Here is a 27,680-nt window from a genome sequence, read left to right as displayed (position 1 = left end):
CCTCCTGAATGGCTAGGACCATAGGCATGAGCCACCTGCGCCTGGCCTTTTCAGGTCTTTTGTTGTTTGTTTTTTGCCAATCCTGGGGCTTGAGTCTGGGCCTGGGCACTGTCCCTGAGCTTCTTTTGCTCAAGGCTAATGCTCTACCACTTGAGCCACAGCACCACTTCTGGTTTTTTCTGAGTAGTTGATTGGAGATAAGACTCTTGAGACTTTCCTGCCTGTCCGGGCTGACTATGAACTATAGTCCTCATATCTCAGCCTCCTGAGTAGCTAGACAGTTTTGTGGGGTTTTTTTGTTTTTGTTTTTGTTTTTGGTCAGTCTTGGGGCCTGAACTCTGGGCCTGGAGCTCTTCAGCTCAAGGCTAGCGCCCTACCACTGAGCCACAGTGCCACTTCCAGTTTTTTCTGTTTATGTGGTGCTGAGGAATCGAACTAGGTCCTCATGCATGCAAGGCAAGCACTCTACTACTGAGCCATCTTCCCAGCCCTCAGTTTTGTTTTAAGATAAGGTTTCACTATGTTTCCCAGGCTAGCCTCAAACTTGGGAATTCTTATGCCTCAGTCTCCAAAGTAGCTGGGATTATAGGCATACCACACTCTGCCTCGCAGTTGGCACATTTTTTTGATGATCATTCCTTCACTCTCATCACAGGTGTTTGAACTAGGAGGAAAGATCCGAGGAAGAGGAAGAAGTTGCTCTTGTCTTTGTTGACCCTAACTTTGGTCACATTGCCAGATCTCATTCCTGTGAACATTGGCCAATTTAAGGCTCGTGTGAACTTTCAGACCTCCTTTCTCAGAACCAGAAACACAGACTATTTGAGCTTTCTCTTGTGAGATATAATTGATTATGCCTGTGGTCTGTAAAGGGGTAGTGCCCACAGAAGACTGGTCATTTCACCAAGTGATAGACCATTTCCACTCAATTTGTGAAAACGGATGAAGAAAAGGCAGATGTAGCAGCAGTATGGTATAATGGCCAGCTGACAGCAGGGTACATTCTGATGCTTTTCTGAAGCCACATTCAGTTTGCCTTCCTCTCACTGATAGAATCAGAATTACAGTAATAGCAATTTACTGAGTGCCATACCATATCCTTATTAGCATTTAACCCTTCCAACATCCCAGTAAATGTAGTACTCATCTTACCTATTTTAAAGATCAGACACTTGAGCCGTGTGTGGTGGCACACACCTGTAATCCTAGCACTCAGGAGGCACAGACAGAAGCTTGTCACCAGCCTGGTGGTCTATATAGCAAGTTTGAAGACAGCTTGGGCTACATAGTCATACCCTGTCTCAAAAATATAAACAAACAATAAAGGAAAGTTACTTTCTTCAAGTCAGAGCTAGTTAAGAACATAGCTGGGATTTGAACTCATGCATTTTTGCCTCCTTCCTTTCAAGAGTCTTAGCATTCCTGAATATGAGCATGCCCTTTAACCTCAGGCTCAGTTTCCTCTTCTGAGGGTGAAAACCCTCAGCCTGTCTGCCACATGCTGATATAACTTCAGGTAACAGTGATAAGCTTTGTAAAGTGCCGGTGGAAAGTGCTGTTAGATTTTTCTGGGTCTCTAGTGGTAGGTGATGCAACACTGCCATCTGCTGTTAAGCTGTGGGCACTGCTGCTACATTTATTGGCCCAAGCTTTTGATTCAGGCTATGACCTTCTCCGGAAACCGCTTGTTTGTCCAGTTTATCTCAAAGGAAACAACCAGCCAGTAGGTCATTATAGTTGCCTGGAGCCTGCTTGACCAAGGAAGGAAGGACAGGCACCTGGATCTTCCCTTTGTCCTCACAAGAAATTCCCGCTTAAACACAGCGTGGGACTCTGCTGTTGTAGTAGCAGCACATGACCTTCAAGGTGCATTAATTCTGCTCCCCCAGAGAAACCCTGCAGTTATTGTCCTGAAGAAAGTATAGAGGTGGAGAGAGCTGGATCATTGACATTAAGCATTATATTAAAAACTTTACTTACTGATTTAACCCTCAAAAATGTCCTGTAACTTTACACAAAGCAGGAAGGTCTAGAAGGTAGAGTAACTTATCTAAGGTCACACAGCTGAGTGTGTGTATGTGTGTATGTGTTGTATGCTTATATGTCAGCTAGGAACTGAATCATGCTAAGCACATACTCTACTACTGAGATGTACCTCCACCTCACCCAGCTGACTTTGGCTCCCAAATTCTTTTTCCCTTCTCCCACTGAACTCCCATGAAAGAACGGTAAATTTAAAGTCAGAATACCTAATTTTTGACTGAGCCAAGCTAGCTATATGTGTTGGCAAGTTCTTGAGCCCCATGGAACTATCTCTCTCTCTCTCTCTCTCTTTCTCTACCTCCCTCTCTTCCCTCCCCCTTCTCTCCCTCTTCTCTTCTCTCTTCCCCCTCTCTCTCCTCTCTTCAGCTGGTACTCTACCACTTGAGCCACGCCCTCACTTTCAACTGGTTCATTGGAGATTATAGGTGTGAGCCAGTACTACCCAGCTTACTTTCCTGTCTTGAGTATCAGATAGATCCTTATAATGCCAAATCCAAAATGTTCCGCAGTCAGGCACCAATGGCTCATGCCTGAAATCCTAGCTACTCTGGAGGCTGAGATCTGAGGATCATGGTTCAAAGCCAGCCTAGGCAGGAAGGTCCATGAGACTCTTATCTCCAATAAACTACTTAGAAAAAGACAGAAGTGGTATAAAATGTTCCACAATCTGAGTACCAGCATGATGTCATAGGTTGAAAATACCAGATCTCATATGACAGGTCATAATTTTAAAAAATGAACACGTGGCCAGTAGCTTACGCCTGTAATCCTAGCTACTCAGGAGATTGAGATCTGAGGATTGCAGTTCAAATCCAGCCTGTACAGGAAAGTCCGTGAGACTCTTATCTCCAATAAACCACCAGAAAACTGGAAGTGGTGCTGTAGCTCAAGTGATAGTGCACTACTAGCCTTGAGCTGAAGAGCTCAGGGGCAGAACCTAGTCCCAGAGTTCAAGCCCCACAACTAACCAAATTAAAAAAAAAATAAACATGTGAAGTTGACAGTAGGACATACAGATATAGAGCTCAGTAGATGGTCTAGAGCAAGAGATTCTGACTTCAGGATCATCCATGAATGAGTGGAAGCCAGGGTTGTATATAGACAGCCTAAAAGTATTACATGAAACTACCACACACTCTGGTTACTCAGGAGACTGAGATCTGAGGATCACCATTTAAAGCTAGTGTGGGCAAGAAAGTCTCTGATATTTATCTTCAATTAACCCCAAAAAAGACAGAAGTGGAGCTGTGCCTCAAGTGATAGAGCCCTATCCTTGAGCTAAAGGACAACATCTAGGCCCTGAGTTCGAGCTCCAGGACTGGCACCAAAAAAGAAAACAAAAAAAATTCTTGAAACTATCTTTAAGCTCAGTGTGTAAGTTGTATATGCAATATAAATAAACTTTATGGTTAGACTTGGGTAAGATTTCTCATCTATCCAAACATTCTAAAACATTGCTAATCCTAAGCATATTGTTTGTGCTGGTCCTGGGGCTTGAACTCAGGGCCTGAGCACTGTCCCTTAGCTTTATCATTCAAGGCTAGCATTCTATCACTTGAGCTACAGTTCGACCTCCCCAAGCATATTGTTTAAGGATTACTCAACCTCTAGTAGCAGAGGAAAAGAAGGGGGATAGGGGTTGAGTCAGGCTGTGTCCCAGCTTCACTTGCCAACCACCTGACTGGAGTCAGCTGCTTAACTTTTCTCTGTCAGTTTCCTCATTTATAAAACAGGATGGTTTTCACCTCCAATAATTGTGATACAGATTAAATTTGATCCTATATTCAGAGTCCTTATCACTTTGATAGAACACAATCAATGTTGGCATTTGTTATTTGTTTTTTTTGGGGGGGGGGTCCAGTTGTGGGGCCTGAACTCTGGGCCTGGGCGCTGTCCCTCAGCTCTTCAGCTCAAGGCTAGCACTCTACCACTTGAGCCACAGCACCACTTCTGGCTTTTTTCTTTTTGCTTATGTGGTGCTGAGGAATCGAACCCAGGGCCTCAGGCATGCAAGGCAAGCGCTCTACCACTGAGCCACCTTCCCAGCCCGGCATTTGTTATTTGTGTCTGTCATTCTTGAACTGTTTTCTTCCCTTGGTCTCCATAGCATTCCACAATCTCCTGGCTTCCCCCTACATTTCTGGTAATTCCAGTTTGCTTCTCCTCCTCTCCCCAGTTCTGATATTCCTCCAGGTTCACTGTGCACTGTCTTAGCACACAGCCCTAAGCTGCTGTTGTTTTTTTGCCCGTCCTGGGGTTTGAACTCAGGGCCTGTGTGCTATCCCTCAGCCTCTTTGTGCTCAAGGCTAACATTCTACCATTTGAACCACAGTGCCACTTCCAGCTTTTTCTGAGTTTATTGGAGAATAGAATCTCATGGGCTTTTCTGCGTGGGCTGGCTTCAAACCATGATCCTCAGATCTCAGCCTCCTGAGTAGCTAGGATTACAGGCATGAACCACGTCTAGCCCTAAACTGTTTTATGCACACCTTTGACTTCCATTTTCCTCCATCTACTGCTGATCTTGAAATTAGGGTGTCTTGTCCAACCCTTCTATTGAGCTCCATTCCCTATCTCCTACTGTCAACCTGACATCCTGACATATCCATTTTTCTCTAATTCTTTTTTTTTTGGGGGGGGGAGGGTATATGTGTGTGATCTTAGAGGTTAAATCCAGGTCCTCACAAATTCTGAATAAGCACTTCAGCCATGCCCCAGTCCTGATTTGGTCTTTTATTGTCGTTACTGTAGTTGTGTTTTGTGATAGGATCTTATGGCTGTGTTGCCCAGACTGCTTCAAACTCCTGAGTTCAATGAATTGTCCTGTCTCAACATCCCTAGTAGCTGGAACTATAGATGGCATGTCACTGTAGCTTGCTCTGACATGTCCAGACACCTCAGATTCAGCTGCACTCTCCATCTTCTTCCCTAAAACTGGCTCCTCGTCCCTGTAACATACTCATTAGGTCTCACTAGTATCTGTTCACTGCCTAACCAGGAACCTAGGAGTCCTTGATCCTTTCCTCTCATCCTCCGTAGCCAGGCCTGTCAGTTTCACCTCTAGCTTATATTCTGAATTTCTTGCCATTTCTTCCTCCACTAGCCTGTTACAAGCTACCATCCTCACCTGGACAGCTACAGTAGCCACTGTCTTCCCTGTAGTTTCTCCCAGTGACTCAGGACCGCCCATGCCATTCTCTCCAGAGCAACGACTATAAGAGATTTATCTATATTTAATTTTAGTTCCAGTACTGGGGCTTGAAGTCAGGGCCTCACTTGCTTACTCAGCTTTTTCAGTAATAGCTGACACTACCACTTAGCTATATAGCTCCACTTCTGGCTTTTTTTGCTGGTTAAGTGAAGATAAGATTTAGGTTTGTCTGCCCAGGCTGGCTTTGAACCTCAAACTTCATATCTTAGCCTCCTGTGTAGTTAGGATTATGGATGTGATTCACTGGTGCCTAACAACAACAATGTGTGAGCTTTTTAAAATGACCACATTCACACACAGTTATCACTTTCCTTTTACACTTCCATGAATTTCCAGTATTACTGGATAAAGACCAAAATTCTTAACATGACCTCTAGTAAAGTTGCCATTGTCTGGTTCTGTCCATGTGTTTGAGCTTCCTGCTCTCTGTACTGTACTTCATTCTCATTGATTTTTTTCTTTTTTCTTTTTCTTTTCTTTTTTTTTTTTGGGTCAGTTGTGGGGCTTGAACTCAGGGTCTAGGAGTTGTCCCTGAGCTTTTTGGCTCAAGGCTAGCACTCTACCACTTTGAGCCACAGCACCACTTCTGGTTTTCAAACCACAATCCTCAGATTTCAGCTTCCTGAGTAGCTAGGATTACAGGTGTGAGCCACTGGTACCTGGCTTCACTAATTTTCTTTACACAGCCCCGAACACACCCTCTTTCCTGCTGACAAGGGCTGTGCCATGTTGAATCCACAGTCTGGAATGCTACCTCACTCTCTATTTGCCTAATTAACTCCTACTCATCATTCAGATCTTTCATAAATGGCTCAGAGACATAGCTACTCCTCACCCCTAAAGAATAGGTCAGCTCCCCTGTCTGGCTCTCCAGGGCTTTTCCTTTGAAGCTTTTCTTGCGGTTTCAGTTACCCGTATATTCATGACATCATGGGATATCTACTAGTAAACATCACTTGGTCGGAGACCACAGGGCTTTTTTGCCCCTCATTGTGTCACCACTGATACAGCATTGACACAGAAGGGAAAATCGTTGAATGACTTGCCAAAACTGACCAAGAGATATGATGTAAGTGCAGACTTTACTGTGCTTCTGCTTCCCCACGTCCTTCCTTCCCTTTGCAGCTACTGTGGCTGCAGTTCCTGTAAGGGGCAGGGAACCATTGGTTCCAGACACACAACCTGCAAGTGTCAAGGTGAGAAAGTAAGCTTTATATTCTGCCTCCAGAGGAATCATCCCACAGTGAGAAGCTGGCCCAGGAGTCATCAACTCCAGCAGCAGGTCTGGAGTTGTATTTCTCAGTAACTATAACCCAGACAGAAATACGGCCTGGGTACCTGGGTATCTCTGGAGAGAAAGGCAGTGAAGAGTGAATTCAGTTACTCTAGCCCAGAGTAATTATGAATGGCCCTGAAATCTGAAAAATCTCAATTCCAGTGGTAAGTTAGTTTGGTTGTTTTGTTGTTTTGTTGTTTTTAGTGCCAGTCCTGGGTCTTGAACTCAGGGCCTGAGAGCTGTCTCTTAGCTTTTTTGCTCAAGACTAGGACTCTACCACTTGACCACAACTCCATTTCTGACATTTTCCTGGTTAATTGGAGATAAGGATCTCATAGACTTTTCTTGCTGAGGCTAACTTCAAACGCCAGTCCTTAGATCTCAGTCTCATTAGTAGCTAGGATTATAGTTGGCATGAGCCACTGGTATCAGCTGGAAAGTTTTTTGTTGTTGTTGTTATTATTTGATTTTAAAAACTTTATCTCTGGGCTGGAAGTGTATTGTAGAGTATGCACTTAGGACCCTCTCAAGTCCAACCCCTAGTACTGTAAAATAATAGTAATAATAATGTATCTTTGAAGGGTCACCTTAGCTAAAGAGACCCATCAAGTACAGAGTGAAAAATATGGAATACTAGCACATTATCTTTTACTTACTGGGACTACAGTTGGTTTACAGTGGAGAGTGACAGTGATAAGCTGACAATTTCCAAGAATTTGAAAATGAAAATTGTCCTCTGTTAATGAGATTCTCACACACACACACACACACACACACACACACACAAACACACACTAAGAACATGGGCTGGGAATGTGGCTGAGTGGTAGAGTGCTTGCCTAGCATGCATGAAGCCCTTAGTTCAATTACTCAGTACCACATAAGCAGGAAAAGCTGGAAGTAGCTCTGTGGCTCAAGTGGTAGAGTGCTGTTCTTGAGCAAAAGAAGTTCAGGGACAGTGCCCAGGCCCTGAATTCAAGCCCCAGGACTGGCAAAAATAAACAAGAGCAATATCATGTGGTAGTTAAGACACAGACTCTAGAACCAGATTACTTTGGGCTCAGATCCTGGTTCTGCCATCTATAAGCTGTGTACTTTGGGCAAGTTACTTATCATTTCTGTGCTACAGTTTTTCATCTATAAATGGAGTTGCTAATGTCCTGCCTCCTAGTGTTACAGGGTGAGTGAAGTCAGGTTTAGCTCTAGAAACGGGGCCTTGCACAGGTGGGCACTCATGGGTGATAGGCATTTGTTATTAGCTACTAATGAACCATAAGTCTGCTGGGACTGAATTATATGTGGATTGGTGTTTGTACCTAAAGAAGTAGTATTTTTTCAAATAAAATTTTAAGAATAAAATTTAGCTTAAATACCAATATAACAATAAATAGGTGGTCACTTGTGAAATGGAAGGTGGTAAAGCAATGAGGCGAAACTAGTGAATTGTCCAGGAGAGATGTTGAATCTGATTTGGACTCCAGAAGGCAGGGCTAATTTGCCTGACTCACCTCTGCCCAGGATAAAGTCTCTTCCTGGCTGTTCCTTTCCCTTTAAGCCTACACTTAAACAGTCTTCTCATCCCTAAATCAGAAGGCTGCTTCTTGAAACCTATTTTACAGGGTCTTCCTATGTTGCCCATGCTGGTTTTAAACTCCTGGGCTAAGCCAATCCTCCTACCCCACCCTTCCAAGTAGTTGAGACTACAAGTATGTCCAACCATTGTGCCTGGCTATGAGATTCTTGATCAAGGGAAGCATCTGGAAGCAGTAACTGTAGGGGAGGTGGGTGCTTTGATTTCATCCATCTGTTTGTAAGTGGATAGTGAGGTTGTACCTCTTAAGTGTTATGAAGTCCAGTTTCTAGGCCTAAAGGCCAAAAACCAGACCCAGACAGGGTCATCCACAAAGTTGCCAGCCTTAGAGAATCTCTGGGTGGTCAGTCATTCAACCTTCTTCTGATCACCCCCTTACATCTTTCAGCATTGACATGCTAGTTAGTGGGTTTTTTGTTTTTTGGGTTTTTTTTGTTTGTTTGGGGTTTTTTGTTTGTTTGTTTGTTTTTGGTTGGTCGTGGGCCCTGAACTCTGGGCCTGGGCACTGTCCCTCAGCTCTTCAGCTCAAGGCTAGTGCTCTACCACTTGAATCAGCACCACTTCCAGCTTTTTCTGTGTATGTGGTGCTGAGGAATCGAACCCAGGGCCTCATGCATGCAAGGCAAGCACTCTACCACTGAGCCACCTTCCCAGCCCATTGTTTTGTTTTGTCTTACTTAAATCCTTCCTTTTACCAAGGAAAACATTTCCCAGAGAGATTCAGTGATTTGAATAAAATCACACAGCAAGTTTATTGTGAACCCAGACAGGTTTTCCAATCTCTGCTGACAAGGCTTTTGGTAGAGCTTAGAGTTCCTTGAGGTGTCCAAAGGATTTATTCCCCAGTGCATGTTTGTGAACTAGCAACTGATACTTAATGTCAAATATTTCATATTTTCTTTTTTTATTTAATGTCAAACATTGCATTTATTTACTCTCTCCCTTTTTCCCTTCTTCTTTAGCTTCCTTCCTCCATCCCCTCCCTCCCTTGCTTGTACCTACCTACCTTCCTTCCTTCCTTCCTTCCTTCCTTCCTTCCTGGTGTTCTGGAACCAAACCCAGAGCCACATGGAGCCCTTTTATTTTCTGATATTAGTGTCACAAAGCAGCAGTAAGTAGATGAAATTACCTGTAGGGGTTGTGATCTCTTTAGCAGTGCTTACAGCCCATTCAGACAAATCTCAGCTGTTAAAATGACAAGTCAGTAGCTATGTGACCTCAGGATAGAAGCCTAGTCTGCTGGTAGTGACTGTCACTTAAACTTTGTGTGGACATATACACAGCCAATTGTGGACTTTTGAGGCATAAGTATCCATTCTAAAAGCCAAATGGCATCTGTAAACCAGTGTTCTCTGGTGTCTCAGACTTTGTGTCCTATCCGTTGAGAACTTCTATTCACTTAAATACCTCTAATAACCCTTGGAATCATTCACCAAACAGGTGTGTGTGTGTGTGTGTGTGTGTGTGTGTGTGTGTGTGTGTGTGTGTGTGTGTAAAAATACCGTACAGAGGGGTTGCAATTATATGGGCAAGGTAATGAGTACATTTCTTATCAAGCATTGTTGCCTCCTCCTTTGTTTCCCCTTCCCATCCTTTCCCCCCCCCCCCCCCCCCGCCAAGTCTGGTCTTTTATGACTTATTCCTGTTCTCTGTTACCATCTCAAACTCCTCTGATCCCTGGCCACATGTACCCAGTACTATAGCTTATGGATAGGCTCACTGTTATATGATCATACCAGGCTCCTTTATGCCTCAGTGCATTTGCACATGCTGTTCCTTCAAGCTGGAAGCCTCTTGTCTGTCTGGCAATCAGCCTCTGGTATAGTCAATGAATACATCCTGTCCTCTGTGGAGGACTCCCCACTTCTTCCCCCCATCCACCCTCTTACCTACCACTCCTCACCAATCAGAGGAGGCTTTTCCTCCATTCTTTTTATCTTCCTCATATTTCAGTTATAGCCTTGGCGGTATTTGTTTACACATCTAGCTGTACTCTTAGAGTATAAAATTCTCTAAGGGTGGAGCCGTATCTAATTCATCTTTCTGCCCCAGAGCTTAGCAGAGGATGTGGGATACAGCAGGCACTCTGAATGTTTGCAGGGTGAATGATGTATTTGTCAAATGACTCTTTGGATACTTGAATAAAACTCTTCCAGCCTACCTTCTGCATCTCTTTGCCCTACAGTGCTCTCCCAAGCAATGGGCTTTTCCTTCGAGGTAGCTTGATGAAACCAGACCTCAGTCTGTAAGTGTCAAAGCCAGGAGTTCATGAGATCGCCTGCCTTTTTCAACTGCGGCAGTCCACTGTGCTGCTTTTGCTTTGTTCTCTACACACATACACACACACACACACACACACACACACACACACACACACACACACACACACACACACACACACATCGAGAGCCGGAGGGAAGCTAACAAATTCTTTTTCTTTGTGCTCCTCACCATTACAAACAAAACAGTACTTTATGCCACACTTGAAGTTGCTTTTATTTTCCTGTGTGTCAGACATACTCTGTACCTTCCTGACAGTGCTCTGAACCATGCACCATCAGATCAGAATGTGCTCCACTCTACTCAATGCTTCTAGAAGCAACATCTGTTTCTGCAGTCGGCTAATGTGTGTTGTTTGAACTTGAGTTAGAACCCTGAGCCTCACAAATGCTAGGAAAGGACTCTTCACTGAACCAATCCCCAGTACTAGAGATAGCTCTTAAATAGAATGACCTTTGTGTGAGTGTGTGCCAGACCTGGGGCTTGCACTCAATGCCTGGGTGCTGTTCCTGACTTTTTTTTTTCCTAAAGGCTAGCACTTTACCACTTGAACCACCACTCCCCTTTAACTTAATTAGACATAAGAGTCTCACAAATTTTCCTGCTCAGGTTGGCTTCAGATCTCCACCTCCTAAGTAATTAAGATTGCAGGTGTGAGTCGCCAGTGCCTGTTTAGAATCATCTTTTTATCATACCCTATACTACTACAGTAAGAAGGGTGGGAAGCAGCTACTACAAGGTTACAAATGAATAAGAATGACACCAGGAAGGCAAAAGTGCCCAGCAATCCAAGGCTTAACAAAATGTCAGTCACCAAACATGAATTTAAGCAGTATTCAGAATAAGATGAACAACCTATCTGTACATTCTAATTTATAATATTAGAATAATGATGATCCTTTTGGCTAGAAAAAAAAGGTACAAAAACCCTTAGGAAAGAATAAAGCAGTGGTTTTCAAGCTTCAATGAGTATTGCAAACACTGGGGCTTAGGGCTAAGGGTGTGGCTCACAAGATAAGTAGTGCTAAACCCTGAGTTCAAAGCACCTCCCTTCCCTGCCCCTCGCCCCCACCAAAAAGGAAAAAGAAACACTGAGGCGCCTAGTAACTCTGGTTCTGTCTGCCTGCGATGGAGTTTCGGAATCTTCCTTTTTAGCAGGCTGTGCAAAAGAGTTCATTGTACCTATTCCTTCAGCTACACTTTGAGAAACACTATGTGTATTGTACAGTAAATATAAAATAGATACTTGAAGCAGTTTTAATTTAACACATGGGTTAAATTCCAGTTCTGCCAACTCTTAGGCTGTGACCTTCATAAGCAACAACCTTCTCTATTGGGGAAGAACCTTCATTCCATCATATATAAAAAGGAGATGACAACTTCAGCTCCCATAGTAATGAGAATTAAATGAGAGCATGCATCTACAAGCCCAGCTCTGTGCCTGGCTCATGCAGTTCAGTGTGCAATGAGAGCTAAGTATCCACCAGCCCTAAAATGAGGCATATTTTCTAGGAGTTCTTTGTGGAGTTTTCTGGGAGAACTCCTAGTGCCCAGTTGGTTTGTTTATACTGCATATTGTATACTTTCTTTGAAACTTGGATTTTTCTTTTTTTCTTTATTTTTAATAATTTTTATTGTGATTAAGTGATTACATAAATTTCACAAATTTCACAATATTGTGAGATAGTGATACTTAGTTAAAAATCACAAACACATTGTAACCTTTATGAAGCAAATCGTTATTATCGTAGTCTATAAAGTTGGTGAATTCTATAAGCTTTGACAATACAACTATTTCTTCCACATCGGTGGTATATGTACATTTCTGTCCTTTTGCATAGTGCTAGCTGTTCCCTGTATCCCTCTCATTCCTTCCCTCCTATCACTGCCCTTGAGTTACTTAGTTCGTTTTCATCAATGTCCAGTACAGCTGATGGGCCCCTCTGTTGTATGTTTTCCCCTGTTTCCCTCTGGTTCTATGTCCTCCTCCTAGCTTCCCTCATATGTGCACATGTGTGTGTGTTTGTGTGTGTATATCATATATGTGGTCAACAACATGGGGTCATTTAGTAATGATGCTACAGGATGAGTGGAGGTACTTTGTTTCTTGAGTCCTGTTTACTTTGTCATAGCTCCTTGCATTTTATATTTAACATCCAGGTATCAGGGAGACCTTGTGCTGTTTGGCTCTTGGCTCTTGGCTTACTTCTTTTTTTATTTTTTATTTATTTATTTTTTGTTGTTTTATTTTGGGGGGGGGGTCCTGTTGTGAGGCCTGAACTCTGGGCCTGGGCGCTGTCCCTCAGCTCTTCAGCTCAAGGCTAGCGCTCTACCACTTGAGCCACAGCGCCACTTCTGGCTTTTTTTCTTTTTTGCTTATGTGGTGCTGAGGAATCGAACCCAGGGCCTCAAGCATGCAAGGCAAGTGTTCTACTACTGAGCCACCTTCCCAGCCCCCTCTTCTTTTTTTTAAATTATTGTTTTAGAGGTGATAAACAGTGGGGTTACCTTTACATATATTGCGTGATAAATACATTTCTTCCTTTTTGCTAAGTATCAGCTGCTGTACTTTTTCACCTGCTTTCTACTGATTGTGTGCCCTCCCCCCATGTATACGTGTGCACATGTATACACCGTATATGAGATAAAGAATATAGAGTCATCTAAAAAATGATAAGACAAGTTAAGAAGAGGTCCTTTGTTTCCATACTTTGGGGTTCTTTTCAGTCTGTATATTACTTTATCTACATATGAAGAGGTGCTTGGGTTTTACAATTTGGTGCTTTTCTCCTAAGACTACCCTCTTTTGGACTCACTGTGTATGGGTATCTTAAGTCCTGTTTACTTTGTCACATCTTGTTGCATTTTAAATCTAACCTCTGCATGTCAGGGAGAACATGCACCATTTGTCTCTCTGATCTTGGCTTACCTTTACTCAACATGATTTGTTCTAGTTCCATCCATTTCCCTGCAAATGCCATTATTTTATCCTGTCTAATGTCTGTGTAAAATTCCATTGTATATAGGTACCACATTTTTTGGATCCATTCATCTGTAGTGGGGCATCTGGATTGTTTCCATATCTTGGCTATTGTGAACAGTGCAGCAGTGAACATGGAAATGCAGGTGTCCTTGTTGTATTCTGGTTCCTGTTGCTTAGGGTAGATGCCTTGGAGTGGTATGGCTGGATTGTAAGGTCTGTCTACATCTAGTTTTTTGAGGAACTTCCAGATTGCTTTCCAAAGTGGTTGTATTAGTTTAATTCCCACCAATAGTGCAGTAGAGGCCCTCTTTCCCCACCAGCATTTGTCATTGTCTGAATTCAGAATATTGGCCATTCTGACTGGGGTAAGGTAGTATCTCAGGGTTGTTTTTATTTACATTTCTTTTACAGCCAGGGTTGATGAACATTTCCTCATGTGTTTCTTTGCCATTTTTACCTCTTCTTCTGAGAAGTGTCTGTTTAAGCTTGGATTTCTCACTTAATGTTTTACTCAGGAGACAATGTCTATTTCAGCCTCTAGGAGCAACCTGTGCATAAGAGCCCTTCCTTTGCACATCGTAAATGCTTTCTACACATTAATTCTCATTGCACGTTAGTACCATCAATGCACATAATAGGGGGCTAACAATTGTGTTTATTGTGTAGACATCTGTGGACATCTGGTGTGGGCCACCCCTGTGCCAGGCACCACGAGTACCCAGCACCTGTTCTCATGTAGTTTGGCCTGACTGAAAGGAGGTAAAAGTGGGCACAAAAACCTTTGTATGTGCTGAGCTTCAGATGTGTTAAAGGAAACCTCCTTAAAGGAAAATGAGTAGTCCTTTGTAGTTGGGTTGTAAAAAGAAAAGACAGCTGCCAGCTAGACACATAAGGGGCTGCAGAATGAGCCAAGAGGAGAAGTTTAGGGACTAATGGGGAGATGTATGTGATCTAGTCAGGAAAGTTGGCAGGAGTTGCCAAAGTAGCAATCCTGATAAGAAAACTAAAATGGCAGCTCCAGGCTCCTGAGTATCATGTACCTCGGTAGGTATTTACACACACACACACACACACACAGAGCGAAAACAGACAGTAGGGGAAAATGCAATATTCAGATGGTAGAAAATGCATATTCTCCCCTTCCTGCATCTTGTCTCACTACTGTAAAGGAAAAACTGATAACTCAGTGTTTTTCATGGGTTTATATGGGTTGTTTCTTTGTTGTGGGTTATTTGTTTTGTTTTGTTTGGGGAGATGTTTTGTTGTTTTTCGGGGGGGGTTGTTTGTTTGTTTTTGGTCATGAAGTTTGAACTCAGGGCCTGGGTGCTGTCCCTGAGCTCTTTTGCTCAAGGCTTGTGCTCTACCACTTTGAGCCACCACACCACTACAGGTTTTCTAGTGGTTAATTGGAGATAAAAGTCTCATAGACTTTCCTACCCAGGCTGGCTTGGAACCATGATCCTCAGACCTCAGCCTCCTGAGGAGCTGGGATTCCAGACATGAGCCACTGATGCTCAGATTGTTTGTTTATACAGTTGGATTACTGCATATTGTATACTGTCTTTGAAGCTTGGATTTTTCATGCAGAAATTAATGTCTATTTCAGCATGTAGGAGCAACCTGATTATTTCTAACAATTGTAGTGTCCTCTGTTGTGTAGGCATGTTGTACTTAGCCCAGTGTTGGGCATGGAGATTGTTCCTACTCTAGCATTCAGCAGTGTTGCACTGTTTGAACATGCCTGCCTAGCCATAGAAATATTTCTCTAGGCAAAATTTCTAGCTCTGGAATTTCTGGGACCCTGTTTTAAAAAGACAACTGCTGCTGCTGCTATGGTTTAGAAAAGTGATAGAGAGAGGAGGAGCAGAGGCAGGCAAGATGGCCAGTGGCAGGGTATCCCTGTGCTGACAGGATGTCTGTGTGCTCAGGATTCAGAGGTTAGAGTCCCCCGAGTTCCTTTCTCTGGTTGGAGTCCTCCCGTCCAGTAGATGGCCTCCCACAAACACAATTCTCCAGGCTTTGGATTCGTTCAGCATAGCCTTCTTCCCAGGAGAGGTTGAGGTGATTCATTCATTCACCACTCCTCCCAAGAGCATTTGCTGGGGGCCTCCCGCTTTGAAGGCTATTGTTCTCAGGCTTGTCACCGACGCCCTGAAGCCCCAGTCTCATCTGGTTCCGAAGAGTCCATTTGCCCGGCTCCTTGTCAGGTTTCCAAGTTGTGAAATGTGCAGGAGATTAGCACCTCTACTGCCATATCATCCCAACTGAAACTGCCAGTCTAAGGAGCCCTGCAGTTGCCTCTGGCAGCCATAACTGCTGAATCCACTGCCAGGAGCGATCCAGGGACCAAAAAGAGGTGCTCTCCTTCTCTTTAGGACCAGAAGAGGGCAATGTGATTTTTTTTTACCTCCCAGTTCTGCATAGTTTGGGGTCTTTGAAGTTAGCCCTGAGCAACCACACACTTGGTCTGAGCAGCCAGCAGCTTATCACATGTGGGGATCAATCCTTCAAAGATTTCTCCAGAGGCTGGATTTATGGGGGTCAAATGGATTCCACTTGGGAGGGGCTTCCACTTCAGCTCAGGACCTGGGGTGATGGCTGTCCATCTTCGAGGTGGGGGACACTTTTTGTGGCACTAAGAAATCATCTCACCAATTCCCTACTGAATCCTTTGTAAGGAGGGGGGGGGGCGGAGAGAAGGCCTGCAGCCTCCCGTTCACATTCCTAGACACCGACTCACTGTGTATGCCGCCACTGGAACAGCAAAGCTGTGTGAAATGTCAGGAGGAGTTATGCTCATGTGCTCCCTGGCCCCCGATCTCATTGTGGCTTTCATTTGCTTCCATCTGTGCTCTGTTCATCAGATAGAAATCAGAGGGTACAATTAGAAGATAATTTGCTAGTTCCAGACTTAATTTGGGACCCTTTCCTTGCTTGATCGAATTACAGGGAAACATAATAGATTTGGGGGGGGGGGAGAAATAGTTGGCTCTGTAGCTAGAAGGAAGAAAGCTCCCAGCCCTCTAGCTAGGTAGTCCTTTCAGTATCCCCCCTCTTTTCCTCTCTCCCATCTCCCACCACCTTCTCTGTGGCTCTTATGTGGCCTCCAGGCCAGGATCTCAATCCCCCTTAAGGCCAACTCAAGGTTTAAACTCCACTTGAGACACAAGGAAAACAGGGAGCCCCCAGGAACCTCCTATGACTGAGGCTAGAAGCTATTTAGAGACCAAACCAAGGCCCAGACAGAGGCAGGACTTGCTAATGGCCACGTAGCTAGCCATAATAGTTGTAACAATAGCCTTAATGATATTAACAGCTAACATTTACCAACCTTTAATGTGTTCCAGACTCGATGCCAAGGACTTATATGCAGTGCATGGTCACATTTAAACCCAGACAGTCTGGCTGTAGGCCCAGGTTGAGCTGCAGTGTAGCATGATAGAGTATAACCTATCCTGTGTAGCCTAGGTTCATGTCCTGGCTTTATTTCTAAATTATATATCTAGAAGACTTCAGACAAGCAATTTAGCCCCACTATACCTCAGCCCCTTTCTCTGTAAAGGAAAGGGTGTCACAGAACTATATATCATAGAGGTTCATTCATTCATTAACAGGTAGTGTTAATTCATTCACACATTCTAGTGTGCCTAGAGTCGGATACCTGCTAAGCCTCCCCCCCCCCCACAGCCATCTACCACTTACTCTCCTCAGTTGCTTCCGGCTACCAAAGCCATTCTTTACTATTAGAGACAGTGAACAAAATGGTTGAACTCTATGGCTCAAGAACATAAACTAGTGGACAAACTGGCCCATTGCCTGGTTTTTGTTTTCCAGTCGTGAGGCTTGAACTCTGGGCTTGGGTTCCGTCCCTTTGCCCTTCAGCTCAAGGTGAGCACTCTACCACTTGAGCCACAGGGCAACTTCTGGTTTTCTAGTGATTTATTGGAGATAAGAATCTCACAGACTTTCCTGCCCGGGCTGGCTTTGAACCGAAGTTCTCACATCTCAGCCCTCTGAGTAGCTAGGATTACAGGAGTAAGCCACCAGCGCCCAGTTCATTGCCTGTTTTTGAACTGTCTATGATTTTTACATTTTTAAATGGTTAAGGCAGGCAGGGAAGCAGACTAATTCATGACATGTGAAAACTATATGAGATTCAAATGGCAATGTCCATAAAGAAAGACTTACTGGAACACAAGCACGTCTGTTTGTTCATGTTTTCTGTCTGGCTGCTTTGGCAGTGAAATGGCACAGATGATTATCTGTGAGAGTCTGTATGACCTAAAGAACCTAAAATATTTATACCCTAGCCCTTTACACTAGACCACTGGTCCTCTTACCCTGACCTAGAGATTTCCCTGCTGGTTTTGAAACCCAGCTTCACTTCTTACCAAGTATTTGTTTTTAGGCTAGTGACTAAACCCCTTAGAAGCTCAGTTTTCTCATCTGTTAAATGGGTATTGATTCTACTTGCTGAAAACAAAACAAAACAGCAAGCACTTAATTCAGGTCCTGGAAGTGTCCAATAAATGTGAACTTGTTATCAGGGTTACAAACCCAATCTCTCTTATCACACTCATTATTGTCCCTGTAGCAAGTGGAAGGAACGGGGAGATGTTCCCTTGTAATCCGGGTACACCAGCTTTCTCATGGGCTTTTCCTGCTATGGTTCATAGACAATGGCTGCTAGATGACCCAGGTTCTTTCCAATGGGGGAGGGAGGGTGCCCAGTGGAAGAGACTTAAATGTCTGCTACCCAAAATCTTAACAGTGAGATGTTGGTGTAACCCAGGCTTCTTTAGCAGTCTTATTTTTTTTTCTTTCATAGCCCTGCAGGCAGGACTTTTTCTTTTTTTTGGCCAGTCCTGGAGCTTGAACTCAGGGCCTGGACACTGTCCCTGAGCTTCTTTTTGCTCAAGGCTAGCACTCTACCACTTGAGCTACAGTGTCACTTCTAGCTTTTTCTGCTTATGTGGTACTGAGGACTTGAACCCAGGGCTTCATGCATGCCAGGCAAGCACTCTACCACTGAGCCTGATGGTGGGCTCTGCTTTGGTCAGACCGCTGCGAGGACTTTTCGGGTGCTCCCATTACAGACACTATACACACTATTGTGCCCAGGTTTTTAGTTTGAAAAGAAGCACCACTGCCCACTAAAACCAGTGGATGGCATCTGGGAATGAATGAATGAATGAATGAGAGGGCACAGGTGACCTGAGTTTCAATCTATTGACAGAGGGCTTTGACAGATGTTTCTTCTTAAAGAGGCAGAATGAAGCCTCATAGCTCTAGAGTCCCATGGGCCGCCATTCAAATCCCAGCCCTGCCTCTGACTACCTTCTTTCTTTTCCTTTCTTTTTTTTTTTTTAAATGTGTGTGTATATGTGTACTGGTACTAAAGCTTGAACTCAAAACATAGACACTGTCCTTTAGCTTTTTCACTCAAGGCTGGCTGCTGTACCACACGAGCTACCGCTCCACTCCCAGCTTTTTTGGTGGTTGATTAGTGGTTAACTGTGCTCATCAGATCCCAGCCTCCTGAGTAGCTAGAATTACAGGCCTGAGCCACTGGCAACCAGCTCTGACTGGCTTCTTGACCTTGAATGATTCACTGAATCTCTTGGCACCTCAACTTTCCTCTTGTATGAAGTGAGAACAATCCCCATTTCAGGGAACTTACTGTATGGGTATGTGTAGTGCTTGCCACATGAAGACACATCAGATGTCAGCTATCGCTCTGGGCCTCCTTTCCTCATCAGTAACATAGTCCTGCCCCAGAGTAGAAGTGGCATCCCCTGTAGGCTACCTCTTGGGACAGAGCAGAGGCCAGCCCTGAGCTGCGGGTGGCTCTGTGGAGCTCCCTCGCCAGTCAAAGGTTCTCCCCCACCCCCATCCCCAGGGGGCGTGGCTCTGCCTGGAGCTGGCATCTTGTGCTTTGCTTCCCCTCTGAGCAGAGTTACTGTCCTTGAAGCAGCTCTTGAAGCTGAGGGCGGTTGGAGTCAGATACGCCAGTCCTCTGTCCTGTGCTGTCCTGCACGCAGGGATGGACATTGGGCCAGCCCTGAGTTATTGTCTGCTGCGCCTGCCTGCAGCCTCGCTCCTGTCGGGCTCCACCCCTTGCCGTAAGGTCTGTTTCCTAACAGCTGCTCCAACCACACACCTCGGTTCCGCAGGAGCCCCTCCTCTTCCTCCCTCCCTCCCTCATTCGGGGTGGGACTGAAGGAGGCTAACTTGACAGCAACGCTTCTTTCTTAGCTAGTCACCGGCCCCTGCCTCAGAATGCCTGCGTGTGTCTAGCCACCACCGAGGTAGCTCGCCCACAGTCCCCAGGGGCCGCCCCAGCTTCCAATAGCTAAGGAGGAGCCATCCCAAGCCATGAGCCCTGGTGGGAGTTTGCCAAGGGGCAAGTGGCCTGGAGTCCTCACGCTCCTTCTGCAGCTCCAGAGGGAGAGGTGAGCGCAGGGCAGCCCGCCCCAATCAGAGGTGCCGGGACGGGCCTGTCATGGTGGCCGCCTGCAGCCAGCCTAAGGCACTCCCAGTCGGGATTGCAGCTGAGCCTGATTATCTAGAGTGGGAAGAAGATGGGGAGTTACTTGTCCGTTCCGGCTTACTTCACCTCCAGAGACCCCTTTCGGTGAGTTGGTCTCCGTGTCTCCTCCCTACCTCTTCTCTTGGCTCCTGAATGTTGGGGGGGAAGGTCGAGTCCTCCCCTCGATCTGTTTCTCCCAGCTCATTTATCCCACTGCCATTGGTTCTGTCTGGTTGAGGGCTCTACGCCCTCTTCCTCCCACCCCCCATTGTGTCCTGGAAATGATAAGGTGAGGAATTAGCACCGAAGGGAAGTTCCTGGGGACCCTGAATCCCCTTCCTTACACACACCTGGAAGTGGTCTCCAAGTGATGCCTCTAACCTGGCTTGCTCTTGCTGGGGTGGGGAGGGGCGGGGGGGGGAGAACACAGCACAAATAGGGTGCTGTTCTTCCAGCTTCCACATGTCTTACCTGCAGGCCAGGCTGCTTGCCCAAGAATTTGTCCCAACAAGCTGGATGGGCAGGTTTTGCCAAACAGTGGAAGCTGGTAGGACCTGGGTGTGGATAGCCTGGTACACAGTGGGCATCCTATAAACGTTTATTCTCTTAGGGCTGGCACATTTGCCTCTGGCCTTGAAGGGCTCTGAGCTCCCAGGTGAATGACGTTACTGGACCAGCGCCTCCCCCCCCCCATCAGTCCACAGGCCTGAGTGCCTGTAGGGGCCTCTCTGTGTGGGGCTTCTCAGAGGGAGGTGTGGAAACTTTCTTCCTCTGACCTGCCTTTCTTAGCTCACTGCCCCACCCCACCTCCTATAGAAACTCCCCAGAGGGTTTCTGGCCCTCTAGGTCCTCTCTGAATGGAGCCATTCCTAGCTGGGGTGGAGCTTGTTTTTCTTCTTTGGGAGAAGTTTGTTGTTCCTTGGGTTGCTTCCCCCCCCTCACCAGTGGTCCTGTAGGTTGACTTTTTTTCTTCAGATCTCCCTAACCTAGCTCCTTGCCTAGATCTGGCTGCTGGAGTATTAGTCAGGTGACAGATTATACTATATGGTTTCACTGACTGACTGAACTCTACTAGAAGGGTGGGAAACGTCTGGATTGAGGGAAATTGGAGACTGCTCCTGAATACTGTCTGTACCAGGCAGTTCACTGGGCACTTTACCCCTTAATCTCTCAAGCCTAAAAAGATGTTTGTATACCCATTTTACAGAGGAGACAACCAGTTTCAGCTGTAGTAACAGGCAAGATCTTCCCTAGCCCTTTTTCCTGTCTTTCCAAGTTTCTCATCCTTGGGGCCATGGGACTATGGTATCCTCTCTTCACATCTTGCCTAGGAGCCTTCTCAAATTTGCTTTCTTCTCCCAGTCAGAGAGCAGGAAAAGGGATAGTTTGTCTGCCCTGATGATCAGAGTCTTTTCTGGAGAGCTAATGGGAACTGGTCTTGAATTTAAGAGGGTTTTACCATGTGGAATCAAGATGCTAAGAGTTGTAATAACCACTAGTTCAGGCCTTCATTTGTCTTCGAACTCTTAATCCCAGAAAGACAGCTTGGGGGATGGGTTGTTCCCGTAGGCTCCAGGAACACTGTGCCCCTTTTCATCCTTGGAGGTGAAGACATGACTCAGGGGCTGGAGTAAGAACAGATAATGAACTGAGAGCACCTTTGAAGGCCAAACCCCTTCATTGCCACCCAGATCCTTTGTCTTATTCTGCCTCAGCCCCTCTAGGGAACCTGATGACTTCACCCCAATCCCCCAAACTCTGTTTGCCCAGCTGGTATGCAGGGGGCAGGTAGTACTGATTCACTGACTTACTATAGACCCTCTGACCTATCCTAAATGAGAGGCCTCATTCCTTAAGCTATCATCAGAAAAGATAGCCAGCATTGTACCCCAGGGGAGGGACCACCCAGAACCTCTGCTCTCCCAGATTTCAGGCTAAGTCACTACCTGATTTTTTTAAAAAAGAAAAGAATTGCTCCTTCCTCTGTGCACTGGTAGCTCATGCCTATAATCCCAGCTACTCAAGAGGTTGAGATGTGAGGACTGAGGTTGGAAGCTTTTCCAGTTAGGAAAGTGTATGAGACTTTTATCTTCATTTAACCACCAAAAAGCTGGAAGTGGAACTGTTGTTCAAGTGGAAGAGCACTTAGCAGAAAAAGCCAAGAGACAGCACCGTGGCCATTAGTTCAGTACCAGCACATACATACATACACAGATACAGACAGACACACACAGTTTCTCCCATCTATTCTAGTACATCTTCAAGGGTTCTTCTGTAACAAGTGTCTCTTCCCTCTTTAGGCTTCAGTGTCCTCCTTCACAGAAGTAGAGACTAAATTTTAATTTTCTGGTCACCTGAACAGTGCCTTTGCCAGATCCTGTCCAACAAATTAAGTCCTTTCTCAGGCCTCTGGAGGAGAATGAAGTCCACAGGAGTTCTGGGGCTATGGGTGCAAGGAAAGTGATGCAACCAGATGCCACGGGGACATGATCAGGCGTGACTGAGGGAGGGAAGCAGGCACAGGGAATGAAGAATGTAATGTCTGTGCTCTGTACACCCTGCCTGGCAGGCCACACTCAGCAGAATGTGCACTGTCTTCCCTGCCCCTGCCCTGTGCCCCTTCTGTGAGGCTGCTGTGCAACCATGGGCACTCTGCTCTCCTTTCTTTCTGTTCTGGGTAGGGGTTGAACCTCATACATTTAGAAGCAGAGGCACACTCTACCACTTCCCCAGCCCAACAAGTAACTTTGGCTTGATATCTTTTTCTTTTTATAGAATTTCTCTTAATGTCCAGCAGTGATTTAATGAGCTTGGTTTTACACATTATCTCTGGAAGAAAACAAGTGCATCTTTGTATTCTAAAGCAACCGACATTTAAAAGGAAAAATTATTCTTAACCCTGCCCAGTTTAGCAGTAACCTTTGGCAGCTGCCTTCAGTCCTTGGGGACTCTTTTTTTTTTTTTCATTGAGTCTGAAAAATGAAGGACTTGGATCAGGTGAACAGTTCCCAATTCTGCAACTTATATGGCTCCTCAGAGGCACGCAAGTTCCATTCCAATTTTTTTTTCCTCCAAATAATGGAAGCCCTATCTTTAGCTACAGTATGACTCTACAGATGACTTGAAACTACAAGCTTCCTGGCTTTTGATTGGAACTACATCAATGCATTCTGGTAATATGTATTTCTTGCTGATCAGAGGATCATTCCTTATGTGTTTGGTTAATTGTTTTGTTTTGTTTTTTTAAACAGTAACAATTACAATTCACTTTCACTCAGCAGGGTCTGTAGGAAGGAGGAACAATAAGGGGATCTTTGATACTTTAAAAATAAAAAAAGTAGATATTAATGGATCAGAGTCTCTAGGTTCCGATCCTATCAGCCATTTGGGGCTCTAGGGGAGTATAATCCCCACTGTTGGTACTCTCAGGCTCTAGAAAAGGGAGCTTCCCTTTCTCCTGCTTGGCCCAGTCAGAGTCAGCAAGAAGCTGGAAGCTTTGCCATGACTCGATGCTCTCAAGGCGATTAAGAATGAGCATCTAGCCTGGCCCTCCTCGAGGACATGGGAGGGCTTGTTCTATAGCATGTGTAAATCCACTGTAATGATGATTGTTCGCTTCCCTTAGTAAGGTTGAGAATTTACCTGTAAACGTGTGGTCTGAAGAATCTGGAAGTGTAGGAGGTTGGGGCCTAACTCATTCAGTTTCTCCCAGCAGAGCATCTTACCTGTTTATATTGGGCATGCATATTACTATATCTTGATAGATAGGAATTGGTTAGAATATTCATTTTAGAAAGTTTCTTCCTAAACTTTAGGAAGTTTCTGTTTGGCTCTGGGTAAAAAGCAGATAGATCCATGTTGCCGGGCCTTGGGAAGGATAAGGTTCAGTCTCTATTTGTGTTCTTAAATTGGAGAGGGAAGGACTGTAATCCTAGCTACCCAGGAAACTAAGATCTGAGGATTGAGGTTCAAAGCCAGCTCACTCAGGAAAATCTGTGAGACTCTTATCTCCAATTAAACACCAAAATCCCAGAAGTGGAGCTATGGCTTAAGAGGTAGAGTGTTAGCCTTGATCAGAAAAAGCTCACAGATAATGTCTATGGTCCTGAATTAAAGCCCCAAGAAAAGCGCACATGCACGCACACATGGGCACACACACACACACCATAGGGCTGGAAATGTGGCTTAGTGGTAGAGTGCTTGCCTAGCCCTGGGTTCAATTCATCAATACCACATAAACAAAAAACCAGTCACAAGTGGTGCTGTGGCTCAAATGGTAGAGTATTAGACTTGAGCAAAAGAAGCTCAGGGACAGTGTCCAGGCCCTGAGTTCAAGCCCCAGGACTAGCAAAAAAAAAAAAAGGAGGAGAAAGAAAATGAACCCATCCTGGGTGTCTGTGAGGCAGACATTCATAGTATAATTTTCATAATCCCATGTTACAAGATGCTCAAATCACTATTGCACTGTCCATATGAGGAAACTGAGGCTCAGTGTCATGAAGTAAACTGCCCTTAAGTAGTAGGTAATAAATGAGTTACTTGTGAGAAAACTCGGCTGGTAATCCATGTGTTTTCTGCTGACCCAGGTCTCAGTTTGGATCTCAGCTGACCCCACTGAAGTATCTTCCCAAGCCTGCTGTAGTGTTTTGGAAGTATTTGGAAATTGTCTTTAGTGCATACGGACTTCTCAGGGATCTTCTCTGACTTGACATTTCAGTTCTGTGCACCCTGGCTTCTTGGGAGACCCAGATCACCAAAGCCTTAGTCTTGGGTTCCAGCCCAGATCTAAAACCTGATTAGCTGGGGATGTCCTAGAGCCTGCAGCCAGGGAAGATTTTTTTTTTTACTTTCACTTGAAACTTTCATGAATTGAAAGGTGCGGGGTGGGAGGGAGCTAGGGGAATGCTTTGGCTTTGGGAAGGACACATGATGGCCTCTGAGAATCTGAGTGGAACTTGGAACTATGATTTGAAATCAGAGTCTTGTGCTTGCTTTGGCAGGCACTGTAGTGCTTGAGCCACGCTCCCAGACTACATGGGGTGTTTTTCAGTAGTACCTTACATTTTTTAGAATATGTTTTGAATTTTAAATTCTTTGTTCATTTGTTTTTGACAGTATTGGGGCTTGAACTCAAGGGCCTAGGTGCTATCCTTCATTTTTTTCTGCTCAAGACTAGCACTTCATCACTTGAGCCATAAATCTACTTCTGGCTTTTTTTTTTTTTTTGCAGGGGTGGGGCTTGGGGGAGGGAGACACTTAATTGGAGATGAGAATCTTGCAGACTTTCCTGCCTGGGCTGGCTTTGAACTTCAATCCTCAGATCTCAGCCTCTTGAGTAACTAGGATTACAGACATGAGCCATCATCGCCTGACTAGATTCTCTTATTTTAAGGATAGAGTGTTCTGCTAGGGACCAGAACACTGGAATCAATGGAGGTGGAGAATCAATTAACATTCCCTACTTGAGCTAAAGGGAGAAGCATCACAAAGCATTGCCACCCAAAAGACTTGAGAGCTATCAGGGTTCCAGCCTCTTTAATTTCACAGGTTAGAAAATTCTGAAGCCCCAAAATGGTATCATTCAGATGATGTTGGGCATTACTTCCTAGCCAGGCTCACAGAGGTTCAGCTTCCAGTATCACCACTTCTATGTTGGGCAGCTTTGCAAAATCACTTGACTTTGACTTCGTTTTTCAGTGTTTTAATCTGTAAACCGGAGATAATCCTTGCATCTTGCATGGTTCATGTGAGAATTATAGGTTATATAAGGAAGATACTTTATGCAGCAGCTGGAATATGGTTGGCATTCAAGCTATAGCAGATGTTGTTAATACTGAGCTAGATCTCCAGTATCCTAAGAACCTAATTATGCTCTATGGCAAACAGAGCGTATGGACCCAGAACCAATCCTCCCATTTTCACATCTCAATTCTTAGCCAAGTGCCAGTGGCTCACTCCTGTAATCCTTGCTTCTCACGAGGCTGAAATCTGAGGATCATGATTTGAAACCAACCCAGATAGGAAATTCCATGAGACTAATTAATCACCAAACAGCCGAAGAGGTGCTGTGGCTAAAGTGGCTATCCTTGAGCAAAACAGCTCAGGCCCTGAGTTCAAACCCCAGGACTGGCACACACCAAAAATCCTCCATTCTTCACAGATACCTGTGGCATTGACTTTGGCATTGACATTGGCTGTACCCTTCAAAGCTATTCCTTGACCCAGATGTGTGCCTTGGTGTTGTCACTCTTCAGCCAGGTGTTCTTCCCAGCAGGCTAGGGTGTAGCTGTCTCCTACTTGCCCGTACTCGTTTCTCTGCCTGCTCCCTCTCCTGGACCTGGCCAGGGCTACTTGCAGTGAACAAAAGCAGGATATTGGCAATAGAAAGAAGGGTGTGTTCTGGTGCTCTCCTATGCTTGCGGTGGTGCACATACCATTGTGAGAGCGTAACAGAGCCCAGGTCTGTAACTGGGTGCAACTATGTCTGCACCAGCTTTTCTCTGCTACAGACAGGAGAAAGACAGGGCCTGGTGACATCCTACCAGTTCTTGCCACTCCCAGGCCGTTTTCAGGAACATTTGCTAAGTGCTTGTTCTGTTGAGCACTGGACTTAGATGTGAAAGTTCATCAGGAGTAAATAAAACGCTGTCCATACTTCAGGAAGCTCATAGTCTGGTGACAGAGAAAGGTGGTTACCAAGAAATATGAAAATCAGAGGGTGGGAGACAGGAAGGAAGTCCTTGCTTCTTAGCTAGCCCACTGCCAGACATCATTCAAAATCACACTTAATCCTTGCTGCTGCCCTGGGAGGTGACAGTGTTATGTCTTACAAATGAGAAGGGAATGAGCTGGCTCAAGATTACTTAGATTGGGGAAGGGGGAAGGGAGGTGTCATCTAATGAAAAACAAATGTACACACAGTTAAGGGAACCTGTCTCTTTATTTTACAAGTTGGAGAAACAACACACAGAGGGAAAGGGGCTTGTCTAAGGCCATGCAGCAATCTAGAACCTACATCTCTCTCCTAACTCAGAGTTCATCCCATGTATAGCTTATTTTGAAGTTGAGCCATATGCCCAGAACTGCCTGTGTTCTCCACCCACTTCTAGATAATTCCTATCCATATACTCCACACCATGCCCAGAGCTCAAGACTTTGAAGTTGAGCTGGGACTGTCGCTCTGTGGGACATCACTTACCTAGCGTGTGTTAGACTTTGGGTTTAATACACACACACGCACGCACGCACGCACACACACACACACACACACACACACACACACACACCTACACCTGAAGTTCAGAAAGGACAAGTAGGAAAAGCCACAGAACAGGAATAGCCAGTAGTATCTGGAGGAATTTGGGCACTCCAGAAAGATAAAGGGATTTTCAGCATCCTGCTTCTCTAGCCCTTCTTAGCTCAGCAGCTTCCCACAGCTGCTTCAGTTATCCCTGTTTCTACCTCCTGCAGCATTCTCTGTTAAGTTTTGTTTAGACCTTGTTTTCTGCAAGGTATGGTTGTGTTATATAGCTTGTATAGCTATATGTCTTTATTGCTTAGCAAATTACAATACTACAGGGCTGGGAAGGTGGCTCAGTGGTAGAGCGCTTGCCTTGCATGCTCAAGACCCTGGGTTCGATTCCTCAGCACCACATAAGCAAACAGAAAAAAGCCCGAAGTGGCGCTGTGGCTCAAGTGGTAGAGCGTTAGCCTTGAGCTGAAGAGCTGAGGGACAGCGCCCAGGCCCAGAGTTCAGGCCCCACGACC

At 45.1% G+C, this 27,680-nt stretch overlaps 1 protein-coding gene across 2 annotated transcripts in view; it reads left to right on the top strand.

The window, feature by feature from the left end:
- The window catches only part of Limk2 (LIM domain kinase 2), a 79,829-nt gene that overhangs the window by 24,197 nt on the left and 27,952 nt on the right, over window positions 1–27,680 (top strand). Inside the window, exon 1 of one of the 2 annotated variants that reach the window (XM_013014470.1) lies at window positions 19,596–20,018. The exons of the other annotated variant lie outside the window; for it this stretch is intronic. Coding sequence (XP_012869924.1) covers window positions 19,966–20,018 — 53 coding nt within the window. The 5' untranslated portion in view covers window positions 19,596–19,965. Of the gene's footprint in view, window positions 1–19,595; window positions 20,019–27,680 lie in introns of those variants that run through there. 2 annotated transcript variants of the gene reach the window in all.

The sequence above is a fragment of the Dipodomys ordii genome, unplaced genomic scaffold (assembly GCF_000151885.1).
Source record: "Dipodomys ordii isolate 6190 unplaced genomic scaffold, Dord_2.0 Scaffold23, whole genome shotgun sequence".
Lineage (NCBI taxonomy): Eukaryota > Metazoa > Chordata > Mammalia > Rodentia > Heteromyidae > Dipodomys > Dipodomys ordii.
This window is presented reverse-complemented; position numbering and strand designations above follow the sequence as displayed.